At 51.2% G+C, this 25,563-nt stretch overlaps 3 protein-coding genes across 6 annotated transcripts in view; 2 read left to right on the top strand and 1 right to left on the bottom strand.

Annotated features, from left to right (window-relative positions):
- Nucleotides 1-13,804, top strand: part of WBP1L (WW domain binding protein 1 like) — a 59,087-nt gene extending 45,283 nt beyond the window's left edge. For all 3 annotated transcript variants that reach the window (XM_064717115.1, XM_064717118.1, XM_064717117.1), the window contains exons 3-4: nt 9,892-10,053; nt 11,431-13,804. In XM_064717115.1, the coding sequence (XP_064573185.1) occupies nt 9,892-10,053; nt 11,431-12,170 (902 nt within the window). In that variant the 3' untranslated portion in view covers nt 12,171-13,804. The remainder of the gene's footprint in view (nt 1-9,891; nt 10,054-11,430) is intronic.
- A 4,560-nt stretch (nt 13,805-18,364) lies between these two features.
- LOC135449587 (steroid 17-alpha-hydroxylase/17,20 lyase) lies at nt 18,365-21,852 on the bottom strand. The gene is made up of 8 exons (XM_064716751.1): nt 21,522-21,852; nt 20,896-21,034; nt 20,151-20,380; nt 19,860-19,946; nt 19,560-19,769; nt 19,161-19,330; nt 18,971-19,074; nt 18,365-18,726 (listed from the first exon to the last, which is right to left on the bottom strand). The coding sequence occupies exons 1-8, from the start codon at nt 21,843-21,845 to the stop codon at nt 18,458-18,460; spliced, it is 1,533 nt and encodes a 510-aa protein (XP_064572821.1). The 5' UTR covers nt 21,846-21,852; the 3' UTR covers nt 18,365-18,457.
- Nucleotides 21,853-22,617: 765 nt separating this feature from the next.
- BORCS7 (BLOC-1 related complex subunit 7) lies at nt 22,618-24,814 on the top strand. Of its 2 annotated transcripts, XM_064716623.1 has the most exons (5): nt 22,641-22,799; nt 23,173-23,235; nt 23,687-23,730; nt 24,144-24,164; nt 24,617-24,814. In XM_064716623.1, the coding sequence occupies exons 1-5, from the start codon at nt 22,659-22,661 to the stop codon at nt 24,666-24,668; spliced, it is 321 nt and encodes a 106-aa protein (XP_064572693.1). In that variant the 5' UTR covers nt 22,641-22,658; the 3' UTR covers nt 24,669-24,814. The 2 variants fall into 2 exon arrangements, with proteins under 2 accessions (XP_064572694.1, XP_064572693.1); XM_064716624.1 differs by lacking the exons at nt 23,687-23,730; nt 24,144-24,164; nt 24,617-24,814 and having other exon boundaries at nt 22,618-22,799; nt 23,173-23,525.
- Nucleotides 24,815-25,563: the final 749 nt, after the last annotated feature.

Below are 25,563 nucleotides of genomic sequence, written 5' to 3'. Positions count from 1 at the left end.
CTCTAGGAGGGACACAAAAGGTTGAACATTGATGTTGTGCTGTTGTACTGCCCTGAGCCTAGGCTGGGAGGGCATCTCTGCTCCTGGGATTTGGAAATGTGGTGCTCTGAACATTGTACTCCTACATTAGAGACTGGAGATACTTTCTTACCACACCCAATGGTATCTTCTAGTTTTTATGCAACTATGATTTATACTTAGTCCCTCTGTTGTGCCCACAGTTTCACTTTCCCAAAGTAGCTTGTGTGTGGAAATGTGTTATACATACAAAGGATGTCAGTTAACCTGAATCCAAGGACAGGAATAGCTGACACTTCATCCTTTAGTCTAGAAACATGCTTTTACTTCTCAAATTAGCCTGTGAAGTATGGGGGATGTGGTTATAAACTGAGCAGGACTCTGTAGTAAGCATCTTCAAGACACCCTGTGCTCAGACTCCAGTGGCTGCTGTGTCAATACTTATGGCAGGATTTTAATGCATTGCAGACCTTTTACAGCAGACTTATTTTCCAGAATGTCCAAACAGTTCAGTGAACAATTCAGGTTAGGGAGCCATAGGCAGCTCCAGGGACTGTAGCAGGCTGAGAAACAGGCATGACTATATTGGAGCCTTGGAGTGCCTGGATCAGACTGTAGCAGTCAGCAGCACAGGCAGGACAGATGGCAGGAATTTTTTCAGGCTAGAGGGGGATGCACGGACCGGGCAGAGTGGGGAAGGTCAAACCTGGTTTTGCATTTGTGTGGGTGGGAATCTAGAAGAAGCTGCATGTGTGCAAAGGCTCACAGGCTCCTTAGCAAGCAGGATCTAAATTGAGCAGCAGTGTGGAGTGCAGCTGCACAGTGGAGCTGGTGGCACGGTCACCATGTTTCTCCCATGGACAGCTTGAAAGAGAGGCTTGGTTGGATTGCATACAAACACTCTGGTCCAAGCAGTAACCCCCTGCCATTTTAATGGGATGGTTTAGCTGTCTTTGTGCTCTCAGTATGGCACAGACTTTTACACTTGGCAGTGCCTGGCTGCATCATAAAAGTTCTTGGAAGACAAAACCAGATTTTGTTAGAAGGAGGCAGAATCTTAAAGGCTTCTTTTTAGAGCAGACTCACAGGTCACAGTGAGATCATGGAATAAACATGTTGGTCACACACACTGCTGGATGGTTCCTTGGGGGAGATAGGTTTCTGTGTGTTCACATTTCTTCTGTCTCACAGGGAGCATTGTGTACCACACCAAAATGAGGGGAGTAATTAAAACATGACACCTGTTGTCTAGGCTTCTTGCAAATTCAGGCAAACATCCAACACTGATATAAAATCAGTTAATGTTTTCAAAGCTTGTTTTGCCAAATGGTAGGAAAAAAGTTTCCTTTGGATGGGAAGGAGTCATAGAGGGAGCATGTCCTTTAAACCCATATTCTAGGGTTTGAGAGCTTAGCTGCTGCTTAGCAGTAGTGGAGCATCTTTGATAGGTAGATAGCTGAGGCACTCTGAAGGCCTTCAAGGTGAAAAGTGGTGATAGTAAATGTAAGTAGTCTTAATATGAGCAGTTGAGAGCAACTGCTTTACATGCTTGGGAATAGATCAGCTTTTTAAAAGTTAATAATAACTTCTGGTTAATGAGCAGTTAACATAGCAGCACCTTTTAAGTATGGCTTCATGGTTGTTCTGTTTTGATTTTAACCAGCATATGCATGTACTGAAGTAGCTTTTGAGAAGCTTTGGTGCTTCTCTTGACCTTCTCAGACCACCAATGTGTGTGTTTCAGACTTTTGTGTGCCTGAAAATAGACCTTCTTGCTAGTCCTGTTGAATTAAATCCTGGATTTATCTACCACCACAGCTTTGTGGGAAGAAGAAGCAGAGGAGGGTGGCATTTGAAATGGAAAGGAAAACTAGTTGGTCTTTGGTGGACATGTGTTCTGAAACATGATCCTGTTTTGTGGCCACTTGGAATTTTTCCTGTAAAAAGGACCTTTTTCCCTGTTACAGAATTTGAGGGAAGTTTGTCTTTGAAAATGGCTGATCTCAGCAATTCTAGGCAGCAAGTAAGATTGTGGTAATTTTAAACCAGTCGTTGAGGGTAGTGGAATAGGATGTAAAATCAAGGTATTATTTTGTTAAGGGGTGGAGTGGAGGAATGGAGAATATGATATGCCAAGCAGGTGGACAGCCTATGTTTAAAATTAGATAACAGCCCAGTTCAGATTCCCCACCCACCTCTTTAAAAAAAAAAAAGTAAAAACAGTGCTGTGTTGCCAAATAATAAAACTATATTCGGATTTATAGATATAGGTCTAATAACTATGTAAAGGTCTAATTAGTTCTTAAGCTTGGTAGCTGGTAGCCTGGTGAGGCCAAGGCTGCTTTATGTCTTTTGATTTTCTTCAAACACAATAATAAAAAATAAAATGTAAAAATATACTTTACTGTTGCATTTCCTCACATAGGAAAAGATGTTTGAGTGGTGGATAAGCTGGGTCAGCATTTTCATTGAACAATTTAGCTGGACTCCTCAGAGAACTCATGGTCCCCAAGGGGAAGAATGGCAGCAGCCACTGGATTTTGCTTCCTAGCAGTTTTTATTGAGGTCTCTATGATGTGATTGTGATTTGCTGGAGTTTTCCAATGTTGGCCTTTTTCCAGGCCTGACAGGTGTCTTACTGCTTAGACATTCCAAAATACCACTTTTCGAAATACAGGTGAGAAGGTAATCGAGGAATGCAGTTCCTGTGTTTTGCAGGCTAAGAAGTTAGGCTCAGAGGTTCTGGATTTTGCCAGGTTTGAGAGTATAAAGTGGACTGAACACTAAGTCCAGGTCTGCTGACATCCATCCTTGTGCCTCTCCTGGCCTTTGGAATTATTAAATTATTCCAGAGGCTCTAAACACAGCAAGCACAGCTGTAGAAAGTATATTTCATTGTGTGGTTGGAAAAATAGTACACTATGCTTCAGGAATCATGGAGCATGGAAACAGGCAGCTGCTCACTGCTTGCAGAAAGTGGGAGGATTTAGAAGTTGGATGACTTTAGCTGGTCTTGGGTCATGTAGGTACTGTACAGCAGCCCAGCACTGGTAATGAGTGAGCATTCATATATTGTTTGTGCCTGTTTTGTTTCTTTGTCTTTTTTAGCAGTGATACTGAGCCCCTCTGTTTCTGAAAGAAAGAAAAGAAAAAAGGTCTTGACTGTTTAGGTCCTAGTAGAAGAGTTGTACAGGAAAAAATGTTCTGTTTGCAAGCAGCACAGTCAATGTTTTTGCTGATTTTGAACATTCTGCTCATCTCTGCACGCTTCCCCTTGGAATCGCTAGACAGCTCTTTTCCCAAAAAGCATGCTGCCAGGAAATTCTGGCAAGGATCTGCTTAGTTGCTGAAACTAAAGCAACTGCTGTACCACGTACATATTCCAGGAGGTCAGCTTTATAATAGGAATTCATGTCCAAGAGTTTGCTGCAGTCTCCAAAACACTCTGTCAAACAATGCACCAGTCCCATGTTTTCATCCTTACCCCATGTTGTCTTATCCCACATCCTTTTTCAAGGAAAGATTTTTGCTGCTCCTTGCCTTTCACCCAGGCTTCTACTTGCTTCTCTTTCCTAGGTGTATCAAACTTCCCTTGGGCTGTTCTTCCTCAGCTGTGTTGCAGCAATAACCCTGCCATGACAAAGCCTCACCAACAGTATAGGGCAAACAACAGATGTCACAACCATGCAGAAACTCTTTATAATAAATAGGGTCACTGAGGGAGTTATTTCCTGATTTACTTGGACTTCTTGTAGCCTAATCCAGACAGCCAAATCACCTTAAGTTTGTTTTGGTCTGGCTCAGTAAAATTCTCGGATCCAAAGCAGAAGGCAAGCTGTCTGGCATAGCCTGGCTATGGAGATACTGACTTTTGCCCTATGTGGCTGCTTCCACCTGTGCTGTGCTAAACAGCCTGGAAAAAAGGCAAGAGGACTCCTAGTGTTGTTTCACCCCCTGCCCTACATACCTCCAACCCAGCTTGTCACCAAGTACCTAGATCTGTTGTTCCCAGATGTTCTGGACATGGTCTCAGCTGGATGTTCCACTCTGGTCTTTGTTAGACTATTGTTCAACATTCATTTTACCAACATTGATGTCTTGGGGGGGACTGGACTTAAAAATGTGTCATCTGGAGAATGGGAGCAATTGCCCTTGGAAGGCTCCCTCCCTAGGAGAGAGGCATAAAAGCAGTGTCTGCAGATTTACTGCCTCACGTTGACTCTCATTGCACAATGGGATAAGGATTTTTCTGAAACTTTTGTTATTTCATCTTATCTCGTTGCAGTGGGTGTACAGTGGGCACTATTCTGAAAACTAGAAACCAGCTGCAGTTAACGTGTGTCTCCGTTTGTTACCAGTTTGGGAGCAAGTGAGCAGGAGCTGGAGATGTCTTCAGCTTTTTTCTTTTGCCATTGTACTCTACAAATATTCAGTAACTTTTTCCTGCAGTGAGGTCAGGCTGGGACTGCAGTTCCAATGACTTAAACTGACATAAAACTGTCACTGAAAGTCACAGTCTTTCTCTTGCTGCTGCTGCTGTGTTTGCCAAACGAGTTTCAACCTGCTCTGGTTCCCTCAAACCAGTTCAAACCACAGTTGCACAAAACTTTGTGCCAGCACAAGAAGAGGTGGAGGAAGCAGCAGGAGGTATGGTTGGGACAGGCAGGAGAGGATCACGTCATTCAGCGGCGTCTTTTATTCCTTCTTAAAATGTTCATGGGCCTATGGCCTGGATCCTTCATCTGGCATTCTTGAGCAGCAGGGTTGGCTCCTACAGGCTCGTGCCTGCAGTGGCAGGAAATGATGTGACCCCTCTGCCAAAGGACACGATTAAGCCCCAGCGCATCCAGGTTGTGGAACCAAGTAAATTTCTCTTCCCTTTTTTGATTATAATGTTGGCCCTGTGAAGACAGTTTTTTCCAGCCATGACTGACTGTGAGGCCACCGTTTGGGACATTTCTTAGTCAATGAGATTGTCCCACTTCTCCTTCTGTTCAGAACCAGCTCTCATGGAGCCAAAGCTATTACCCAGATGCTTGTCGGGCAGACACAAAGGCACTTTGCAGTATGTTTTGGCTTGCTTTTAGGGGATTTCCTGCCAACAGAGCCATGGCATTTGCCCAAGTTTACCATGAACTTGAGGGCAAATTTCTCTGTTCATACCCTTGGAACGCTCCAGAAAACATTTTCCATTTTGCACAGGATAAAAGGAGCTTCCCTCAACGGCATTGCTGATGGCAACATCCCAGGCAGAAAATACAGTACAGCATCAAAGCAAACATTGCTCCCTCCTTTTTCATGAGGAAGGACTGCTCTGGTTTTTTAATTATTAAACTGTTTTATTCTTATTTATTGTAAAGTCTGAGCAAAACTATGCTTAGTGTCCTAGAAGGGGTTTTCTTGAAGCATTAAGCATGTTCTTTCACAGCTGGTAGGAAGCATCTCTGGTGTATGACCATGTGATGGGCCTCCCTTTCCCAAGAATTCTGTAAATGTAGCAGCAGCCTTCTCTCTCTTCAGTACTTCCTCTGGTTCTGAGAGATGGCTTCCATGGGACCTAATTCCATTCCCAGGTGTTTTTGCAGCTTCCATTCTGACTTCCTGAGCTTCCTGCTCATGTCAGGCTTACAACTCTGAGCTTACAGATTGGTGCTGATTCTTTTACTTTCATTAAAGGTTTTGATGCTCTGGCAGGGAAATCTTTTGGCAGTAATCAACTCCTTTGCTTCCATCACTGTCCCTTTGTAGGCATCACCATTAACAAAAAAATACCGATAGCAGTGATTCTCAAGACTCAGTTGTTTTTGGGCTGGAGAGTGTTGCAACTTCTGACTCTTCATGAACCAAGAGCAAGACTGAAATTGCCTTCAAGTCTAGCTGTCTCCTGGTGCCTGTTTCACTCCAGACTGGTACTTTACTTCTGCTCTGGCTATCTATCAGAAGTTGTACTTCCAAAGTCACTGTTTGTTTTTTATCTGTCATGTTGTGCTGAGATTGCCATGAGCTTTTGTTCCCAGTGGTCACTGCCAGGTGGCTGTGGAAAATACTCTCAAATCAGATATTTAATGGTGAATTTGGCTCAGAATGTGTCTCCCAATCATTTTTCCTTTTCTAGTGAGTGCAGTGGTAACTCAACACAATGCTGGTGAGAAACAGCTCGTATCCATTTGGGAAGAAAAAATCTTGAAGAGCAAGAGGAAGGCATTTGGCAACAGTGAATGCTTTTGGGAACACAACCAGAAGCTCAGTTTTACTTGGCTTTTAGAGGCTTTTTAATGCCAAACTTTAGTTGCCTCCATAGATCTTACCCATTTTCATCACAAGGCAGAATTGGTACCTGTTTTTACCCTGAAGGAGGTGTTAGTGTGCACTGCTGCTGTGCTTGGCCCCTGCGTTTCCTGCTCATGTTGTGTTGTCTTTGGGTGAATTTGCAATTCCCCTCCTGCCAAATGAGCTGCTGGCTGCACGCGCCAGTGGTCTGCTCAGCTTACCTCCCTGCTGCTGGTTTGAAGCCAAGCCTCACCAGGTGTACAAATGCACAGCTCAGTCATGAACATCTTCACTGTTCACTCCATACTTTTAGACATAATATTTACAATTGCACTTGGCCTTGGAGCATAACTTTATTCCAAATAAACGACCATACTATATATTTTCTAGGCTTTTGCAGTTCTCTGTTCTGCAGCCAAAACTGCAGCTGTGCCCAAACTCCTGGCAAGGGAGTGTTGTAGAGCTTTTTATGGGGGCCCTGAACTCCCAGCACTTGCACTGGTACTGGGTTTGCAACCAGAGCTGCACCCAGTCCTTCTCCCAGCACTGGCACCTCTGCCCAAGTGGCAGCCAGGGAGCCCCTCATGTGCCTCAGCTCCCATGGGTGTGCCATGCTATTGCTTCTGATGCACTGGGGGCCTTCCAGCCCTGCAGGGCAGACGTGCTCTTGGGTGCCAGGGTGGGGACACAGCCATTAGAGAGGATGCCAGAAGCCAGGCCAGCAAATGACTCTGGTGGGCACACGCTGCTGTCTCCTGTGATCATCCAGGCAAGTCCTCCAGGCTCGTGCTGAGTCCTCCATCCAGGCTCATGCTGAGTCAGGGCTTGAGTAATTCCTAGAAGCTCTAGGAAGTGTCAGTGGTTAATGAAACCAGGCAATAATGTGGTATTAGTGGGTTCTTTTTCTGGAAGTTCTCATGAAAAACAGCAGATCTCATCTGCTCGCAATTGCGAGCGTGCACAGACCCTTTGCAGGAGAATGTAGGTGTTGTTCCTGGCACCGAGGCCAAATTGCAATGCACTAAATTATGGTGTGTTTACTTCAGTGCCACCTGCGGTTTCAGTAGGCTCCAACATTAATTTATTATCCTAAGCTGTTGTGTGTTGTTGCTGCGTGTTAACAGAATTGCCACACCTCTTTGCAGGAATGGCTGAGCTTACTCTGACCCCTACTCCGAGCTTGTGCATCAGTTTGTGTGCAAAGCACTTTGGGACTTTTTTTTGGAATGGGTAGAGAAGTTTTCTAAAGAAATACTTTTTTAATCTTCTGGATGCAGGCTTGGGTGGGAGCAGTTATTCCCTGCAGAAATATTTGGCTGCTGCAGCTGAGATTGCTTAACAGTGGCAGTTCTCCAGGACATCTTAACTAATTAAGTGCTGCTTGCTACCATTGTATTTAGACTCCTTGGGAAAGGACTTGATCAAATGTGTTAAAAAGCATCTGTTTTCATAACTGTAGCTAAAATCCCTGGATAGCTGGGTGTAATTTTCCATTGTTATTGAACTCATGATCATGGACTGCTCTTTGAAAATAAGGAGTGCTTAGAAGATGAACTGCAGGCCTGCCTCAGTGCATGGTGGCATGCTGTGCCAATGACCTGGTTTTGATGAGTGTATTCTTGCTTCCTCAGCAAGCAAGAGCCAAGGGACAGTCTCTTAGCAAGAAATAAAGTGTATTTTATTGGAGAGAGTCTTCAAACTGTGAGATAGTAGAAGTATTGCATTTGTGTACCAAGATTTCGGTAGTGATAGAGGCTACAGAAATTGTTGCAAATGTTTGGCTTTGGAGTGAAGGGTGGACTGGATCACTCCTCTTAGTTTATATAAAAAGGCTTTTTTTAGAAACAGGAGGGTATTCAGAGGTCAGTGGCCACATTCTCGTTTTGGTTTGGAAAGTGTAGAGAGCATCTTGAGTACTTTGTCCTTTGCTTCTCTGGAGTGAAGATCGCACTCTCTTCTCTGATCAGCATGGTACAGCTGAGCAGGCTGGCCAGAGAAACTACCCAGGAACCTTCATTTCCAGCCAAGAAAAAAAGGGGTGGGAGAATATGTAACACCTTCATTTGATGGAAGGTTTTGATAAGTTTGGTGGTAAGGCAAGTTCCAGTTGATTAGGGAAATAGATTGCACAAGGCAGGAGAGAGATTTCAGTTTGCTGTGCCAAAATACATGAGGAATTTGGGTTACGACACAGGGAGGTGGAAGTCCCCACTCAAAATGCTCAGAGACTCGATATGGCACATCCAGTTCCCCTGCAGCAGCCCAGTGCAGGTCTCTGAGATGGATGATACAATTGCTCTTTGTCCTGAGCCAGAGCAATACTCCTTTCATTCTTCAAATTCCTAAACTGTTCACCTTTCCCCACCTAGCTCTTAGCAGAGAAAACACAGCAAACACAGCAGGGGATGCTGAAAACATCAAGATATTGTAAAGGCATGACTAGAGGTTTTTAGTGGAGAGAGAAGAGCAGTTTGATACCACAGGATAGACTGGCCAGCCTGAAAATGGGCTGTGGCATTAGGAATCTCCATTTTTACTGCTGGGGAATAGTGAAGAGTGGCAGAGGTGTTACAGAAAGAAAACAGTGTTGTGATTTCTAGCGAGCAGTGGCTGCCAAGCCTATGTGTTTCCAAAGGAAAAGCGCTCCCAGTATCTTTAGATGCAAAAACTGAGCTTAAAAAAGAGCTTACAGACACTGGGGGTAGGTCAAGCTGCAGGCTGCAGTTGCAGGAAACAAAAGCCTAATCTGGAGTGAATGTTCGAGTTTTTTGAAGTGTGTCTCGGAAACATTTTGTAGTGCATGCAAGTGAGAAATTTGTGGAAAGGGAGAGTTATTCCACATGTTGGAGGGCGTGGGTAAAATTCAGGAAGTGGTGTTTTAAAATTCCCTTTTAAGGAGCAGTGTACATATGGTACAGCAGTGCACAGAAACCAGCCATAACCACAAACAGAGCAGAAGTTAGGTTTCTTGAGGATTCAGAGAGGGAGGCTAGCTTAATTTAATTTTGGATAATTTAAGACATTGAATACAAAAATAAGTTTTAAAAATATTTTGAGACATTTATGAAAAAAGAGCATGTTTTTGTTAAACATAACAATGAAAGATTTGGGCTGGAAATTAAAGAGCAGTGCAAACAAAAGCAAAACATAGTGCTTGGGGTTTTTCTCTTCTTCTGTGGTCAATCTGCAGAGTGTCTTTTGTGTCTTGATTGTTATTTTCAAACCAAAGTGACTGTGGGAGGCAAGCTCAATGCTATTCACAGCTCTGTTCATTTTTGGCTAGAAGAAATGGTAACCAAAGGGTAGAAGCAATGGAGGGGGGAGCCCTCCATATTTGATTCTTCTCCAGACTTGTACCTATTGAACATACATTGTTCCAAAGTGTGTTGAGAGTTATCCATTTCTGGCAAGGCTGTTGGAGTCACAGTGTCCCACACAGGCAGTGTTGAAGCCTCCTGGCCTACACACATTTCTGCCTTTAGAGCAGTGCAGGTTCAGATCCAGGCTTTCAGGTGATCTTCTCCATTGGCTTCTTGGGGTCTCCTGCATTTGGATGCAGCTCTCACACAATGGCTAACACTTACTCTCCTCTCTCTGCTGCAGGGTTTTGGCTGGTGTGGACCATCATCATCATCCTGAGCTGCTGCTGTGTTTGCCATCACCGCCGCACCAAGCACCGGCTGCAGGCGCAGCAGCGGCAGCACGAGATCAACCTGATCGCCTACCGGGAGGCGCACAACTACTCAGCCCTGCCCTTCTATTTCCGTACGTACTCGCGCTGCCGGCCCGGGCAGCGCGCAGCAGCCAGGGGCCTGTGTTAGGTGCAGGGAGGGAGCAGCAATTGGGCTCAGCAAGAGGCTCTGGGGGCTTTGCTGCCTGACTGTGTGCAGAGAGGAGATGGTGTTGGATGCATTTGAAAGCCCTTGAGTCTGGAGTTGAACCACACCAACTACAGCACCTTCACACCCACCCCTGAGAGTGTAGAGATTCCCTGGGTGTTTTTCTGCAAAGGTTCTTTATGAACCTCATTCAGGACTCCTCCTTTCCAGCCTGGACTTGATGCTGGTGGGAGTGAGGTGTGGGAAGTGGCTTCACAAAATTTGGTCACACAGACTGGGAGAAAGGGGAGTCTCAGCAGAGACTCTGCTGGCTCCCCCCCTGTGCTGTGGTTCCCAGGCCACAATGCTGGTGAGCAGCCCTAGGACTTTGCATGGAGGAGCTGTTGCCCACAACTCAGGGAAAGTACAATCACTTTGTGCTCTCCTTGTGTTCTGCTGTGCTGTGCTAGAGCAGCAAGTCTCCTTCTGACTGGAGGTACCACAGCTGAGTTTCCTCTGACAGACTGTTGAATTGAATGTATGAACTTGCTTTTCTTGTTAAACTCTGGCAGTCACCTCAGAAATCATCCCCAGCAGCCTTTCCCTCCCCAGCCCCAGGGATATGCAATTGAACATGGAAAATTGCAGTGCTACCCTTAAATGTTTCCAGTGTTTAAGTACATTCTGTCTATATAGACTGTTTTGTTGCCTCTTAAGAAATAAACAAAATTTTTCATGGGTTTGAAAGGCTGTAAGTACAATAAGCCAAACTCTTTTGCCAGTACTGCCAATTTATTCTGACTGCACCAGAAGAATTGAATCCAGCATTAAAACAGCAAGCAAAAGCCAGGATCTTCAAGTTCCTTCTAACTGCCCATGTCTCTTAATATTTGCATAATGCTTTGTGAGATGAAATCTTTGCTCTTGAAAGTGGAAATGTGGCTGAGAAGGCAGTGTTGGAGAGGGCTGGGGAGTTGTTCCCTCCAGCCAACACAGGCCATTCCCAGTGTGGTTTATGGGGCTGTATTGAGGTACACGGTCCAGGGAGGTTTGCCTGGTAAGTATAGAGAGCCAGGAGATCAGGCTGCCCAGTTGTGTCCATCTCGTCCTGTAATGGTGCCCTCCTCTGCTGTGTTTGCTGCTTCTCTAAAACATGACACACCTCACCTGAGACAAGTTCTGGCACCCCTTTGTAGAGCCTGTTGTGCTGTTCAGTGGGAAGGTGCTGGTAGGTGATAAATGCCATACTGACCTGTATTAGTGACTCGTTTCCTGAGATAAACTGCTCCTGAAATAACTTCTCCTCCTTGCCTCCCACTTCTAGGGTTTTTGCCAAACTATTTGCTACCTCCCTATGAGGAAGTGGTGAACCGACCGCCGACCCCCCCGCCCCCATACAGTGCCTTACATCAGCAGTGTGTCCCAGCAGGCAGCAGTAGCACAATCCCGGACCCGCCCAGGGCCCTGCAGCCAGCACAGAGCAGCTCTGCAGCACCCAGCAGCAATATCAGCAGTACTGACAGCACCGGGGCGCCCGGCCGCGGGGACCCCGAGCCCTCCAGCACCGCGCTGGGCGAGAGAGCCGTCGCCAAAATGCAAAGCGTCGAGCCCGGCAGCACCAGCATGGGAGCCGAGCTTGTGGAGAGGGCCGCTCCTGATAAGGATACAGAGTGCAAGGAGGAACTGCTGAAAGGTTACAGCTCTGAGAGCTTAGAGCAGAGCAGCGCCATTCCGGACGCCAAGGACAAGACCCCGGGCAGGCAGCGCCGTTTCACCGGCGACTCGGGCATAGAAGTCTGCGTGTGCAACCGGGGCCACCACGACGACGACCTCAAGGAGTTTGACGGGCTCATCGATGACGCTCTGGACGGGCCCCTGGACTTCTGTGACAGCTGCAGCGGCCGTCCCCACGGGGACGAGGAGGAAGGGCTTTTCAGTGCCACGGAGGAGCAGCACCGCGAGCACAGCCACCACCACCTGCCCCGGCAGCCGGTGTGTGTACTCTTGAACACAATAAATGAGCAGGACTCTCCAAACTCTTGTACCAATAACTCCCCCAGCTAAGGTGGCAGAGTGGAAGGGAGAATCGGGGGAAAAAATCAAATAAAAATGGAATAAGAGGATTAAAACTTTAACAGGAGGAAAAGGTGATACAACCTTCTTTTTTTTGTTTATTTTTTTTTCTCCCCTCCAATATAATATGGGGACTAGACCTCGAAGGCCCAGCTTGTGGGGGACGGGTCACTCTGGGTTTTGTTAATTGTATCTGCCCTGCTTCGTGGAGCAGGGACTGATGTTTCTCAATGAGACCTTCTAAAGAATGGAATTTTTCCAACGGTGATTTTGGTGATGGTTATTATGAGTTTGTTGGTTTTAGTTTTCCGAAACACTGCTTTATCTTGCAATCAGTAAAACTCAGCAAATCTCACCCTGGGAGGATACCAGATCACCATAAGGCTTCAACCTCCAGGTGTCTTCCCAGAAGCAAGCAGCTTCTGACAGTGCCGGCAGTCAGTAGCCCAAGAGTTCTGGTTTGATATAGTGCTCTTGAGGCATTGGGGATTTCTTTTCATCTTTTTTCCTTCTTTTTTTTTTTCTTTCCTAATGTTAAGTTTCCCTTAAGCTGGTGAATGCCCAAACACATCAGCCCTATAACCTCTGGTGCTTCAGTGTTTAATACAGCAGGTAGGAAGTTTCCCACTTGAGGCTGGTGACTGAAGGACCAGTTTCTTCTAGAAGGAGTGTTAGTCTGCCTTAGGCAGTTTGAAAAGAAAGGGTTTGCAGAAATTTGCCTTTATGTGTCATTTTTAACACAAGTGTGTTCCTTCAATGCCTCCAAGAGCACAGTTAGCAGTAGAATCCAGGCAGCTGGGCTGCCTTCCAAGTACTGTGGTCTCCGAATGACCTTTTCCCGGTGTGCTGCAAAAGGGCTTGGCTTTATTTTTGTCCTTTTTTTGCACCCCGCTAGCAGCACACTGGAGTTCAGATGACAAAAGAACAGGGCTCTCCTTGGCCAGCGTGCCTTCAAGCTTTAGCGATGCATGTTGAACAAATGGAGACGAGAGCTCCGTCCATTGTGAAAGGGATGATTTACCTTGTAGATGTGGAAGACCTGTGCAGTATTTTTTTTAATCCAAAAATTTGGTGCGATTCTAATGATGACCACTTAAAGAAATGAATGTCTGTTTTCTTTCTTTTCGGTTTTTTTTATGGTGGCAACTGGCTACTGTATAATGTCTGTGAGCGTGTGTGTGTGACTGCAATCCATGCATGCGAGTCCTACTGGTAATATGAAAACCTGCTGTAAGACTGCAAGAAAATTTACTGTAGCTTTGCTTTAATAAACAGTAGAGATTTTTGTTAGTAACAACCTGAAGGAAGAAAAAAAAAGAAAAAAAAAGGAAGAACTGAAACTAACATTCCCTAGAGTGCTCATGTGGAAGAGAGCACCGTTCAGACTATGTAACTTGTTCTTGGGATTTCTCCCCGTCCCTTTTATAATTATGGTCGTCCAGATCATTACTGTTATGGGGAAAAAACATTGAAACCTGAACTTGGACATACTCAGATCTGATTGATTGAAAACCAAAATCAGTTTTAACTAAGGTGGAAACCAAAATATAATGCCTTTTCTGATAACTTGTCCATGTGTATGTGTATCATTTTGTGAGCTAAGAACACGATCTTTAGTTTGTGGATTTGTTTTGTTATTTTACCTGGAGGTGTGTTGGCACTGGCTGGCTGCAATGCAAGGGAAGTGGTGCTTATGCAGGCATTTTACCTGCACATTTGAGGAGAGCACTCTTACCTTACAAGGTTTGGAAGAATCTCACTCCTCTGCCCATCACAGCCTTTCTCTTTCCTCAGAACAGCAGATAAGGACAGCTCTTCTGTTTGGTTCTTAGGGTGCTCTTAAAACTGAAGGACTTTGATTTGGATTCAAGAGACCTCATTCCTGGATGTCTGGAGCCTGGAGACTTGGATGAGTGGTGACAGAGAGGCTGCACGTGCCCCAGAGCCTGGCTGCCTGGGGGCTGGTCACTTGCAGTTGTGTTCACTGACCACATGTATCTTTTGAGAAGATAATCAAAGATCCCCAGTGCCAGCCCCAGGAATTCTGTACATATTGGCACCTGGTTTATGTTCCTTCCACCACAGAGGAAGCTTAAAAAAATCACATCAGTCTGTAAGGAATGGGGTTTACTGCTGTAAGGCCTGGGGATGGTCCTGTGCCAGTGGGGAACCCTTTGCCAGCATTTATGTGGCATAAGGAATCTCCATATTTGCTTTCCTGCCATCCCACTAACGGCAGGGGAGTCCTCTGGACATGGAGGTAAGTACCAGTAAGCCAAGCTGGTGTGTCTAATTTTAAAAAGTCTGGAAGAAGCAGTGGTGTGCCTCTTATGACTCCTGGAGGTTTTTTGGGCATCTAGAAACAATAAATAAATGGGACACAAACCATGTCTCTTCAGCTCCCCAGTGCCTGAGGAGCAGGACTATTAATGGCTTTCAGTGCTTTAGGATTTTAGACCTGCAGCCAAGGGGCAGCTGGCATGGGGAGGAGGAGTGGTGCAGGGCAGGATATGGGGCACGTGAGCTCCTTGCATATACCCTGGCTGCTGCCTCTTCAGGCGGCAGAGGACTCCCAAAGCTCCACCTTTGGAGCTTTAGAAAGCTGCTTAACCCTCCCAATATATCCTTGTGTAGGAGGCCAGTGTGGCCCAGAGAGCTCTTCTCCAAATGCACACTGTGTAAAATGCTGAAAGTGTGAGGGCATGGGCAGATGTGCATCTCCAGCACTGGAATACCAAACCCCACCCATTCCCAGCTATAAGGGGTGTTTTCTTGGGAGTCATGAATGCATCTTTCCAAACTGAGTTGCAATAATGCAGCAGCTTTTACAGCAAATTAGTGTCAATCCAGTGTTCAGTGTTCTGCTTACAATGTGCTCTAGGTGTGGCTGCCAGTACTCCTTGAAGTCTGTTTTTGCTGGAGTCCGTGGCCATGTGGAGCTGCTTACATGGAAAGTTTTTGGCCACTGAAGCTGTCTCTGAGGGCAAGGACCCAGCAGGTGTCCTGGTGGGCTGGGGTTATGTTGCCTGGGGACAGGTGAAGAGCACAGTGTGGTGGCTCAGCGAGTGTCCCCTGGGCAAAAGGGGGGCTCCTGGGATCAGTGGGTACTGCAGCATCTCCTTGGTGTTCCCAAGGGACTTTTCACCTCTGCAGTGATGCAAACTCATTAACTAGGAGCACTGGTGTGATCTTCCTGCCACATATCATTGCATGCTTGTACAACCCTGTGGATGGGTGTTGGCTGAAGATGGAGGAGGAGGGAATTGTGTCTTGATGCTTGCTGGCAGCCTGCTCTCAGAGCTTTGCCTGCCTAACTGGAGGCTAAGGAAAGCAGAGGTGCAGTTAAGCCTCTGTGTTACAGTCATCAAAAGCTTCCTGGGGCAGGAAGCCTGGAGAGAAGCAGAATGAGCAGCTCCACTGCCAGCATGAGGCCGCTCTGCCGAGTGATGGGAGATTGGGGCTCCCTGGGCACCCCTCACTGCTCAGGGATGTGAGTCAGTGGTTCTGAGTTCTGCTGTGCACAGCCAGGGCTCCCCAGCTGTATCTCCTCTGGTTCTCTGCATGCCCTGGCTGGGCTCATCCCAGCCTGACCTGCTCCAGGCAGAGCTTGGCACAGAGCTGGGGCACAGCTCTAGTGAATAAACACCTTTGCTGTCCTGAGTGAGTGATTCTCCCCAAAGGCTGCTGCTTCGTGTGCCCCATCACCACCTGTGCATCACATCCCAGGGAGGCTTTTGCTGCTGTTTTCTTTTTTTTTTTTTTCTTTAGTTTATATAGGAAAAGCCAGGCCGGGAGGGGGCAGACAGGGAGCCCCTGGCTCAGGCAAGCCCCACAGCATCCCACAGTGGGCAGCCTGGGAAGGCCAGGATGAGTTGCCTCTTGGTCAGAGCTGGTTCCCCCCATCCTTGCAGCACAGATCTGTTTTTATCAGATGGGACGGGTGCCCGCTGCGGGGCCGTCGCGACGGTGGTGCAAGCGCTGCAGTCTCTGTGCCGGGGGGGTCACAGGCTGCCGGCTCCTTTCTCCGTTTGTTTTCGACCGGCAAACAGCTGTGTCCTGAGGTCTGTGCTTACTCAGCTCTCCTGGCCCCACGCCCGGTGCAGAGCCCGCAGGTATTCCAAGCGTCTCCTGCTCCTTCTGGGCTGGCCGTCAGTCTCGGCACAGTGCAGGGCCAGCCGGTGCCTGGTGCAAAGACAGCCCTCTCAAACTTAGAGGGCTTCTGAGCTGAGCCCTGTGACACAGCTGGGTCAGCCAAGTGCTTTGAGGGTGGCTGTGTCCCCCAAAATGAGTTTGTGCAATGGAAAGGCTCGGGCTTGCTCTGCCCAGTGCCCTCAGCAACCTGCACATCTGTTTCATGGTGTACCCAAGTAACAGTGTGGAAATGAAAAACCTTCATCCTTTCCATTGTCACCAGTTCTTTCCATTGTCACCAGTTCCTCCCTTGCAGACCCCCTTTGCCTCAGGGAGCTGGAGCCAGTGGCCCAGGTGAAGCTCTCTGGTGGAGCCAGGGGTTTGGGTGCCGCAGCACAGCCCCGGAGCAGCTGTCAGGATAGAAATACCAGCCGGGTGATGCAGCAGTGCCTCTGCCCACTCCCAGAGCAGGGAGCAGCCGTGCCGGGGGCTGTTGACCAGCTCACAAAGTGCCAGGCAGCTGGTTCTGGGCTCTGAATTTCCCCAGCAGCATCTTCTCCCAGTGGGGAGGAGGTGGGCTGGGTAGGGGGCAGGACACCGTGCAGCAAGGCCCAGCTTGGGCTGCTGGGATTTGCAGCATGTGCTGGTCTCCCAGCCTAGGACAGCACATGCCAGCCCTGGCAAATGAGAAAGGTGGATTGCAAGAGGCTGTGGCTGGAGGCATTCTCCAGGTTAGAAACATCCCTGGTTCAGAGGTCCCCATTTCTGCCCCAAGGTGCATTTAGCACTTGTGTGGGTGCATTGGCAAACAGCAAGGTGTCAGCCCCTTGTTGATTCTGGCAAGGAGAAAATCCTTTCCCTTACCAAGAGCAAAATCAAATGCCTTGGCAAAGGGGTACAAATGTGCTGGAGGTCCTGTTGATGCTCCTGGAGGCATCACAATGTTTCAAGAGACTGGAGTAGAGCCTGCCTGCCAGTGTGTGCTGCCAGTGACAGGATTTGGGGCAGGGGAAGGACAAGGCTGGCATGGAGGTGCCAATCCCCAGAGAAGCCCTGGGCATCAGGTTTGGCCAAGTTTTTTCCCAAAGCCTGTTTTGAGCCCCGTCCCCCTTCACCCATACAGTGTAGCAGAAGTAGAGGGATTGCACTACACACCAGTAGTGGCATCCCTGGTGTGATGGAAACAGGCAGGAAAGCAGGAGGGTATGTGGGGCTCAGCCCTTAGAAGCCATCAGAGACTCTGTGCACCAGCTTCTGGTGGGTCAGCTGCTCAAATCAGCCTGAGGATTGCCCTTGGGACAGGTATGTGCATGGCAGTTCTTCCTCCAGCTCCTCCCTACCACCCTGAGCCCCCAGGAAAATGGACTGGGAGGAGGGAGGACGCTCCCAGTGCTATGCCAGGCTGCAAATGCATTGCCTTCCTCATCACCCTCGTGCCACAGCCTGACAGGACCCATTTGGCATCTGATGCTGGTGTTGAAGGGGCTGCATGAAAGCCAAGTGCTGGGGATTTTAAAGAATTCACACACACTGAGCAGGAGATTCAGTGGTGGGGATGTCTGTTTTCCTGCCTGCTAGCAAGAGAGAGGGCAGGGGGAAAATGAGGGGGTGTGCAGGGCTGGGGTGTCACATTGTGCTGGGGCTCTGTGGGGCTTTCCCCTCTGCCTTGGCTGCTTTCCCTCCAGGGGCCCTGAGCCATGGCTGTGCAGCTATTTAGTTAAATATTAAGAGGTCAAGTAATAGAGAACCAGAAACCTAATTGCACGCTGCCCTCCATGGCACAGTAGTTTTTGGCAAAAGCAAAGCAAACACGGCCCCTTGCGTTACAGGAAGGTTGTGCTGCTGCTGCTGCTGCTGCTGCTGGAGCCATGGCCAAAATCCAGCCAGGCAGTGAGTGCCCAGGATAGTGAGCAGGCAGGAGCTGCCACGCTGCTGCAGAGAGGCCACAGCCTCCCAGCTGAGCCCAGTGCTCCCAGCAAGTTGTGGGGCCACCACACATCTCAAATTTAACCCTGTCCTCCATCTCCTGCCCAAAAAATAGCCGGAGCCATGCTGTGTTGGGAATAGCTTTATCAGGATAACCCCCCATCCATGGGGCAGCCTCTGTGGTCCCACCCCCCCTGCCTGGGATCCAGGGCTCCTCCTCATCATGAGGCCGCTCTCCAGGCCTCCCTCAGCCTGGCCTTCACCTGAAACTTCTGCACCTGCAGCACGACACCAAACTTGCCCTCCAGCGAGGGCAGGGGCTGGTCCTCAGGGCACTCCAGTGTGAACCTCTGCAGCACCCAGGCCAGGAAGAGGAAGAGCTCCATCTTGGCCAGGACTTTTCCCAGGCAGACACGGATCCCAGCTCCGAAGGGGAGGTAGCTGGGTGAGGGTGAATGGATGTGCTGGCCCTGCTCATCCAGGAAGCGGCCTGCAAGGGAAAGGGGCACCACTGGCATCAGCAGGCTGACCCTTCTGCCTGAGACCTGCCCGAGTTCACCATGTGTGTCCCTCCTGGGAGCTGCAGGAGCAAGAGGTGTGAATGCCCCAGGCGGGCAGGAGCAGGAGCAGGATCCAACCTCCCAGCACCAAGCCTCCCCCAGGGCTCCTCCTCTCCTGCTGCACCCACCCGGCCATCCCCTGGCCCAGGAGGGGATGAGGATCACACAACCCACCAGGATTGAACTCCTCAGGCTTGTCCCACTCCTTCTCGTCGTGGTGCACAGACCAGAGGTTGATGATGACCCTGGCTCCCTTGGGGATGGAGTATTCCCCAATGCTGCAAAGCAGACACAGAGTGAGGCAGTGGCTCCCTGCCCAGTCTCTGCCCATGAGCTGGATGTGCCCCATCCAGGGGGGTCTCACCTGGTGTCAGCAAGGGACACGTGTGGGATGAGCAGGGGGGACACGGGCCGGATGCGCAGCACCTCACTGATGGTGGCCTCCAGGTAGGGCAGCAGCGGGCGGTCGCTGAGGTGGGGGTGACGCACCAGGCCGATCTTGTGGTCCATTTCCTCCTGGATCTTCCTCTGGATCTGGGAGGAAAGCAAAGACCATTGTGGGAGCCCAGGGAGCAAGATGCCCTGTGCACCCAGCATCATCAGCATGTCCTGTCAGCTTGTGTGGGGCAGAAGTGCCCACAGCCTGATCGTGCTTATCTGCAGAGCCTGACTTCTCTTCTGGCACCTGCCTTCCCCAAAACTCCCCATGGTGTCCCTGGTGCTGGAAGGAACCCAAGCCCTGGCTGTGGAGTGCAGACCCTACCTCAGGGTAGTGGAGCAGGTAGAGCACAGCCCATTTGAGCACAGTTGTGGTGGTCTCCACACCGGCCCCAAAGATGTCCCCCACTGTCATGAGGAGGTGGTCGTCAGTCAGCTCCAGCCCTGGCTCCAGAGGGCTGCTGTTCTCAGCACTGAGCCTCACTTGCAGGAGGGCATCCATGAGGTCCTTCACAGTGTCTCCACAGAAAGCTTCCTGCCGAGGGACATGCATGAGCCAGGCTGTCCTGGGCACAGTGCCCACTGCCCCAGCTCCAGCATCTCCCTATCCTGGCCCTGCTGGCACCTTGTGTTCAGTGAATTTCTGCTGGAGCAGCTGGTCCCGGACCTGGAGACATTTCTTCAGCAGGGTCAGGTCCTTGTTGGGAAATATCTGAGGGGAGAAAAGCACATTACAACAGTCTGCAGCTCAGCCCAGCCCTTGCAAGCCCCCAGGCAGTCACCCTATGCCCACTGGCTCTTGTGGGTCACCAGGACGGGGATGCTCCTAACTCAGGGGGGCTCCTACAGGACACATCCCAGCTTCTTCCTCTCATCTGAGGTGAGAGAAATGGGCAGTGCCCATGTTCCTGCTCACCTGGAGCCAGGGGAAGATGTCCACCAAGCTCTCCTTGGCCACGGTGTCCACGATACCCTGGCTGTACTCCAGCATGGCCTCGAACTCGGGGTCCCCCCGGCGGTACGAGGAGTTGAAGCAGAGGGAGCAGACCACGTTGGTGACGGCCCGTGTGAGCTCGGGGGCCATGTCCAGGGCCGTGTCCTGCGCAGCGCTCAGTGTCTCGCACAGGGACGCGGCCTCCCGGCAGACTGGGGGGGAGCAGAGCCACGCCAGGGGTGATGAGGGAGTGGTGATTAAGCCAAGGGGGGGAAAGGGGCAGCGGGGGGCCGGAAGGAGGGGTCCTCTGCTCCTACAGCGTGTGCAGCCTGCAGAGGGCACCCCCAGACAGGGTTGGGCCCTGAGGGGCCGGGATGGGCAGAAGGGACAATGCTGGGTGCTGGGGAGGATCAGAGAGAATGGAGATGTGCAAGGATGTCCTCCTGGGCAGAGTGGGGAGCTGGCTCCATGCCTCAGTCTCCCCATCTGTGAGAGAGGGGAACTAAAGTTCAGGGTAGAAAACCCATGGAGATGTGTGGGTAAAGTACAAGGGATATAAGGAGAGGGACAGAGCGCCTGCCTGGCAGGCTGAGGGGACACCAGGGGACACAGGCTGAGCCACTGTCTTTCCTTCGTTCCCAGGGAATCGGGGCACTTACGAAGAAAAAGTACAGCGTGGGAGGGAGCCAGAGCTGGGAGGGAGCCTGGGGCAGGGGGAGGCACTTACTGATCCTCTCGAGGGCGAGCGAGCCCTCCCCGAACATGGAGAGGGCGGTGTGCACCAGCTTGCGCTGGAACTTCCACAGGGGCCCGTAGCTGGCGAAGGCGATGTCCTTGCCCCCCCGGGACAGCAGGTCCGTGGTCACCTGAGGGACAGGCAGTCCCAGGGTCATCCCGCTGCAGGGCAGCCCCGCGAGGGAGGGACGATCATCTCACCCCATCCCAGAAATGGTCCTGGGGGGCTAGAGGTTAATGCAGGGAGGCACAGCACAGAACATGAGGTTTGCTTTGTCCCTGTCAAGGACTGATGAAGAGATCTGGGGACAGATGTGAAGACTAGGGGCTCTAGGATGCCCAGGGAACTTATGGGGTACAGGTATTACCTGAACCCATATCCCCGTGCCCAGGGATGCAGCCAGCTGCAGGGAAAACAGGCACCCTTGGGACGGAGGATGACAGGGCTGGAACCCTGGAGAGTACCTGGGGAGCAGGGTACGGAGGGGCCGCCCTGCCCCGGCTTGCTGCAGGCAGGATGGGGAGGGGACACGGACCCCGCTGCGTGCCTTGGGAGCGTCCCCCTCCTCACGCCACGCTACAGTGGGAAGGGGTCCCCAAGAGCTGCTGCCCACTCACGGTGCGGGGCCGTCCGGCGAAGTCTTTGCCCTTCTTGAGCAGCACCTCCCTGGCGTGCCGATAGCTGTTCACCACCACCACGTAGTGGGAGCCCATCCAGAGGGCGTACAGGCTGCCGTACTGGCCCTGCAGGCGCCACAGCCGCAGGTGGAGCTGGGGGTGCCCGGCCAGCTGCAGCAGGCTCCCCACCAGCGGCAGGGCCGGCAGGCTCCGTGGGCGCCCCAGCCCCGTGGCCGTGGCCATCGGCAGGGTGTCCCTCCGTCGCGCCAGCCGCCAGGTGCAGAGCAGGGCCAGGGCCAGCAGCAGGGCGCCCAGCAGCGCCATGGCGGGGCCGGCTGCGGGGCTGCGGCGCGCGGGGGGCCCTTATAGCGGCGGCGGGGTCGTCTCCTTGACTCTGAGGCGGGCTCGGCTCCTTATCGGGGGGACGAGGAGGGGGGAACCGAGCGCTGGGCCCGTGGCCAGCTCTGCAGCTGTGGGCGCATGGCGGGGGGCGAGGGCAGCGGGGCCACGGCCGCCCTGGGGGACCTTCTTCCAGCACTGGGGGCCAGGGGATGCCCAGGGTCGGATCCGTCCTTGGGGTTCCATCCCCAGGGCCCTGTGGTGGGCCGGGGGTGTGGGGACAGCTCGAGGTCTGTAGTGGGTGCTGTGAGCACAGCTGGGGGGTCTGGCGGGGCACTGGAATCCATCCCCAGCCAGGGAGCGCCTCGACAGATCCGGGAGGGAATGGGCAGCCCTGGAAATATTGAGCAATATTAAGCGCGGAGCATCCCTCATCATCAGTTCTTGTCAGTGCTGGGGAGACGCAGGTAGCACTGGACACTGCTGGGCAGCGCTTGGCAATGCTGGTGAGCGCCGGTCAGCCCCTGGTACCATTGGTGAATCCTGGTCAGTACAGGCAAGTACCGGCCAGGGCTGAGAAAGGCTGATCAGAGCTGGCCTGTGCTTGTCAGTGCTGGGCAGCCTGTGGGTGTCCGTGCCGAGGCGATGAGGTGTGCTGGGGGACTCCTTTGGGAATTGAAGCCCCTCCCTGCAGCATCCCCGACCACCGCGGACTCTGCGCCTTCCCGAGCCTTCAGGCCCCCGGCGCTCGCCGTAGCGGCTCCCGGGGAAAGGCGGGACGGGCGCGGGCGGGGTAAGATGGCGGCGGGGGGCGCGGCGGATGCCCAGGCGCGCTTTGGCCACTCGGTGAAGGGGCTCCTGACCGAGAAGGTGACGAGCTGCGGCACCGACGTGATCGCTCTCACTAAGCAGGTGCTGAAGGGCTCTCGTAGCGCCGAGGTGAGCGGCGGGTGCCGGCGGGCGGCCGATTACAGGGCCGGAGCGGAGCTGGGAGCGGGGAGGGCGGCGCAATGCACGCTGGGAGCTGTAGTCCGAGGAGGGGACACATCCTTGTGTCTGGGCAGGGACGGGGACAGCAGGAGCGGAGCGCGGGCGCGGCTGGGCAGCGCCTCGGGACTCCGGCGGTGGCAGGCGTGAGGGTGACCGCCAGCTGTCCCGGGGACTGGTGGGAGCGGTGCCTCAGGCGCTCCCGACGGATGTGCTGTCATGGCACCGCGGTGGCACCCCGAGTGTCACCCTGCCAGCCGTCACGGGGGCCTCGGGAAACGCAAAACTGCAGCGTCTCAGCCTGCTCTGTACGTTTGCCTTGTAGCTGCTGGGTCAAGCTGCCAGAAACATGGTGATGCAAGAAGATGCCATCTTGCACTCGGAAGATGTAAGCTGTGTTGTTGTGCTGGAGCAGCAGCGTTTCTGGGGACGGGAGGAGAGGAGGGTGGTAGGAACGGTTTGCAGCCGTGCTACAATTGCTCCCGGAGCCCTGGAGTCAGATACATTACTTCAGGCAGCAGGGCTGGTGGCCAGAATAACTTAGTGCTTCCTCAGACCCGTGCTGCTGGACTCCTGGTGTCCTGCAGGCCTGCCAGCCCTCAAGCTGTGCCCTCTCTGACAGAAAGCTTGAGGAACTGTGGGCTGAAATAAAGCACTTGTGTCTCTGCCTGTCCCTGGGAAAGGAGAAGGAAGTGTGCCACTGCTGACAGATACCGGTGAGGGTGTTTTGGAGGCAGTACAGCAATACAGTGGTGGCTGTGCTGGAGGAACCCCCAGGGCATTAAGACAGCTGCACTGTGATCTCTGTAGGCATTCATTCTTTGTTTTGTTCTCCACAGAGTTTAAGAAAAATGGCAATAATAACTACTCATCTACAGTACCAGTAAGTAGGGAACACCAGTAAGTAGGTGTTCTCTCTTGGGGGCGGAGTGGATCCCTCAGTCCTTCTCTGTTCTCCTTTAAGACTTTGCATGAAGCTGCCAGCTCAGACTGATCCCTCTTTTACAGTTCTTCAAAGCTGAGCAGGCCTTGGAGCTGGAATTTTCCAGCCCTCTTCAGGCTGTTTTGGGGTGGGAGCTGAAATTTTTGTCTCCTGTTTGCCATGCACTGTATCTCCCATGCGTGTGTATGATGCACCTGAGACTAAGAAGGAGAAGCCAGTGCTGCTTCTGTCCCCCAGAACTTAATCCAGAAACACCCTGGAATTTTGGCCTCTTGAGCCCTTGTTTGACATAACATAAATCATGACTGAGATTTTGTTTTTCTAATGCTCTTTTCTTTCCTTTTCTCCTCCAGGCAAGAAGCAATTCAAAAGAAGTGAGTTCTGGGAGGACCTGGGGGACATGCTGTGAGGGTAGAAAGGGGAAAGGTGATGGAGTTGGATGGGGGAAAGCAGAATGGAAAGATTTTTGCATCTGCCTTTGAGGCAGATGCTGGCCAAGCAGGATAGCACTTCAGTATTGTGAAGAGATGGGAATTTGAGTGAAGAGATGGGATTCATACCCAAGCTTCCTTTGATTCCTTCCTGCCCACTGATGTGATAGAGCATGTGAGGTTGCTTGTGAGAGGAGATGAGGGTGGTGGGAGCAGAGCTGTGTACAGCAGGGTGCATGAAGTGAGGTTTCCTTTGTGGGGACACAGAGGGGGGTCAGGGGACCCCAGGGTTTCTCTTTGCTGTAGTGTCAGCTCTAGAGCTGCTCTGCTGCCTTGGGCACAGGCACAGTCTGGGAGCAGATCTCACCATGAATCTCCTCTTGCTTGGTGCCCAGCGTGGAGCGCTCGTCAAACCTTCAGGACCAGCTGAGTCACTTGCTGAAATGAAGGGGAGCTGAAGGCTTGAGGAAATCTCAACCAGCACTGAGGGAGTGAAGTGTTCTCCCCCCTCCAGCCCCTGGGGCTCAGAACTATGTTTGGATGAAGCTGGATGTCAGCTGGGATAGGTGCAGAGTCTGTGCTTCTGGGCACATGGCCCCCTCTCGTGTGCCTGCATCCACACCTCTGCTCCAGAATGCTCACCTGCACACCTGCACCTGGCTGAAACAAACTTCCCTGAAACTTTGCTCTTCCCAACAATCCCTGTGTCTGCTTACTTCCCATGTAGCATGAGGTGCTCTGCTCACCCCAGCACCCTTGGCAAGAAATGCAGAGTTGAGGCATGGCATTTAAATGCAGGTGCCTGCAGTTTGCCACTGGTCTGTATTTAGCCACAGAGGTGGCACAGAGTGCAGTTTATTTAGGGCATTTTAATCAGTGTGAGCTGCAAGTGCCTGGGTGGGTGAGGGGTACTTCAGTGTAGGCTGAGGTGCCAGTCCCAGCACAGAATTTCTGAAACCAGGAACCTAAGCATACATGCCAGTGGCCTAGCTGGATGTGGTTTGACCATCATCCTCCTCAGAGGTTATCTTATTTTCCTCTCTGCCAGAGTTTGGAACATCATCCCTTTGCCAGCCCATATGTGCTGCATTCGGCCTTCAAGTGCATTCCTTCTCCTGAGCTGCTGCTCCAGCTTTTGATGAAGCAGCCTTGGCTGTGGTGTGTGTTTGTATCTGGTTGGGAAGGTATCCAAAGGCCGTCTTGAGAAGCAAGCAAGAGAGCATGAGGAGCTGGTGTGCTCAGTTCTACACTGCTCTGCTGGAGACTAGTGAGCTGTTCACATCCAGGACCAGCTATAAATACTGTGTCTTGTTTTTAGTAAGTCACTTATCTGGAGCACTTG

The sequence above is a fragment of the Zonotrichia leucophrys genome, chromosome 6, assembly GCF_028769735.1.
Source record: "Zonotrichia leucophrys gambelii isolate GWCS_2022_RI chromosome 6, RI_Zleu_2.0, whole genome shotgun sequence".
Classification (NCBI taxonomy): Eukaryota; Metazoa; Chordata; class Aves; order Passeriformes; family Passerellidae; genus Zonotrichia; species Zonotrichia leucophrys.
The sequence above is the reverse complement of the archived record's forward strand: the minus strand, read 5'-3'. Positions and strand labels throughout refer to the sequence as shown.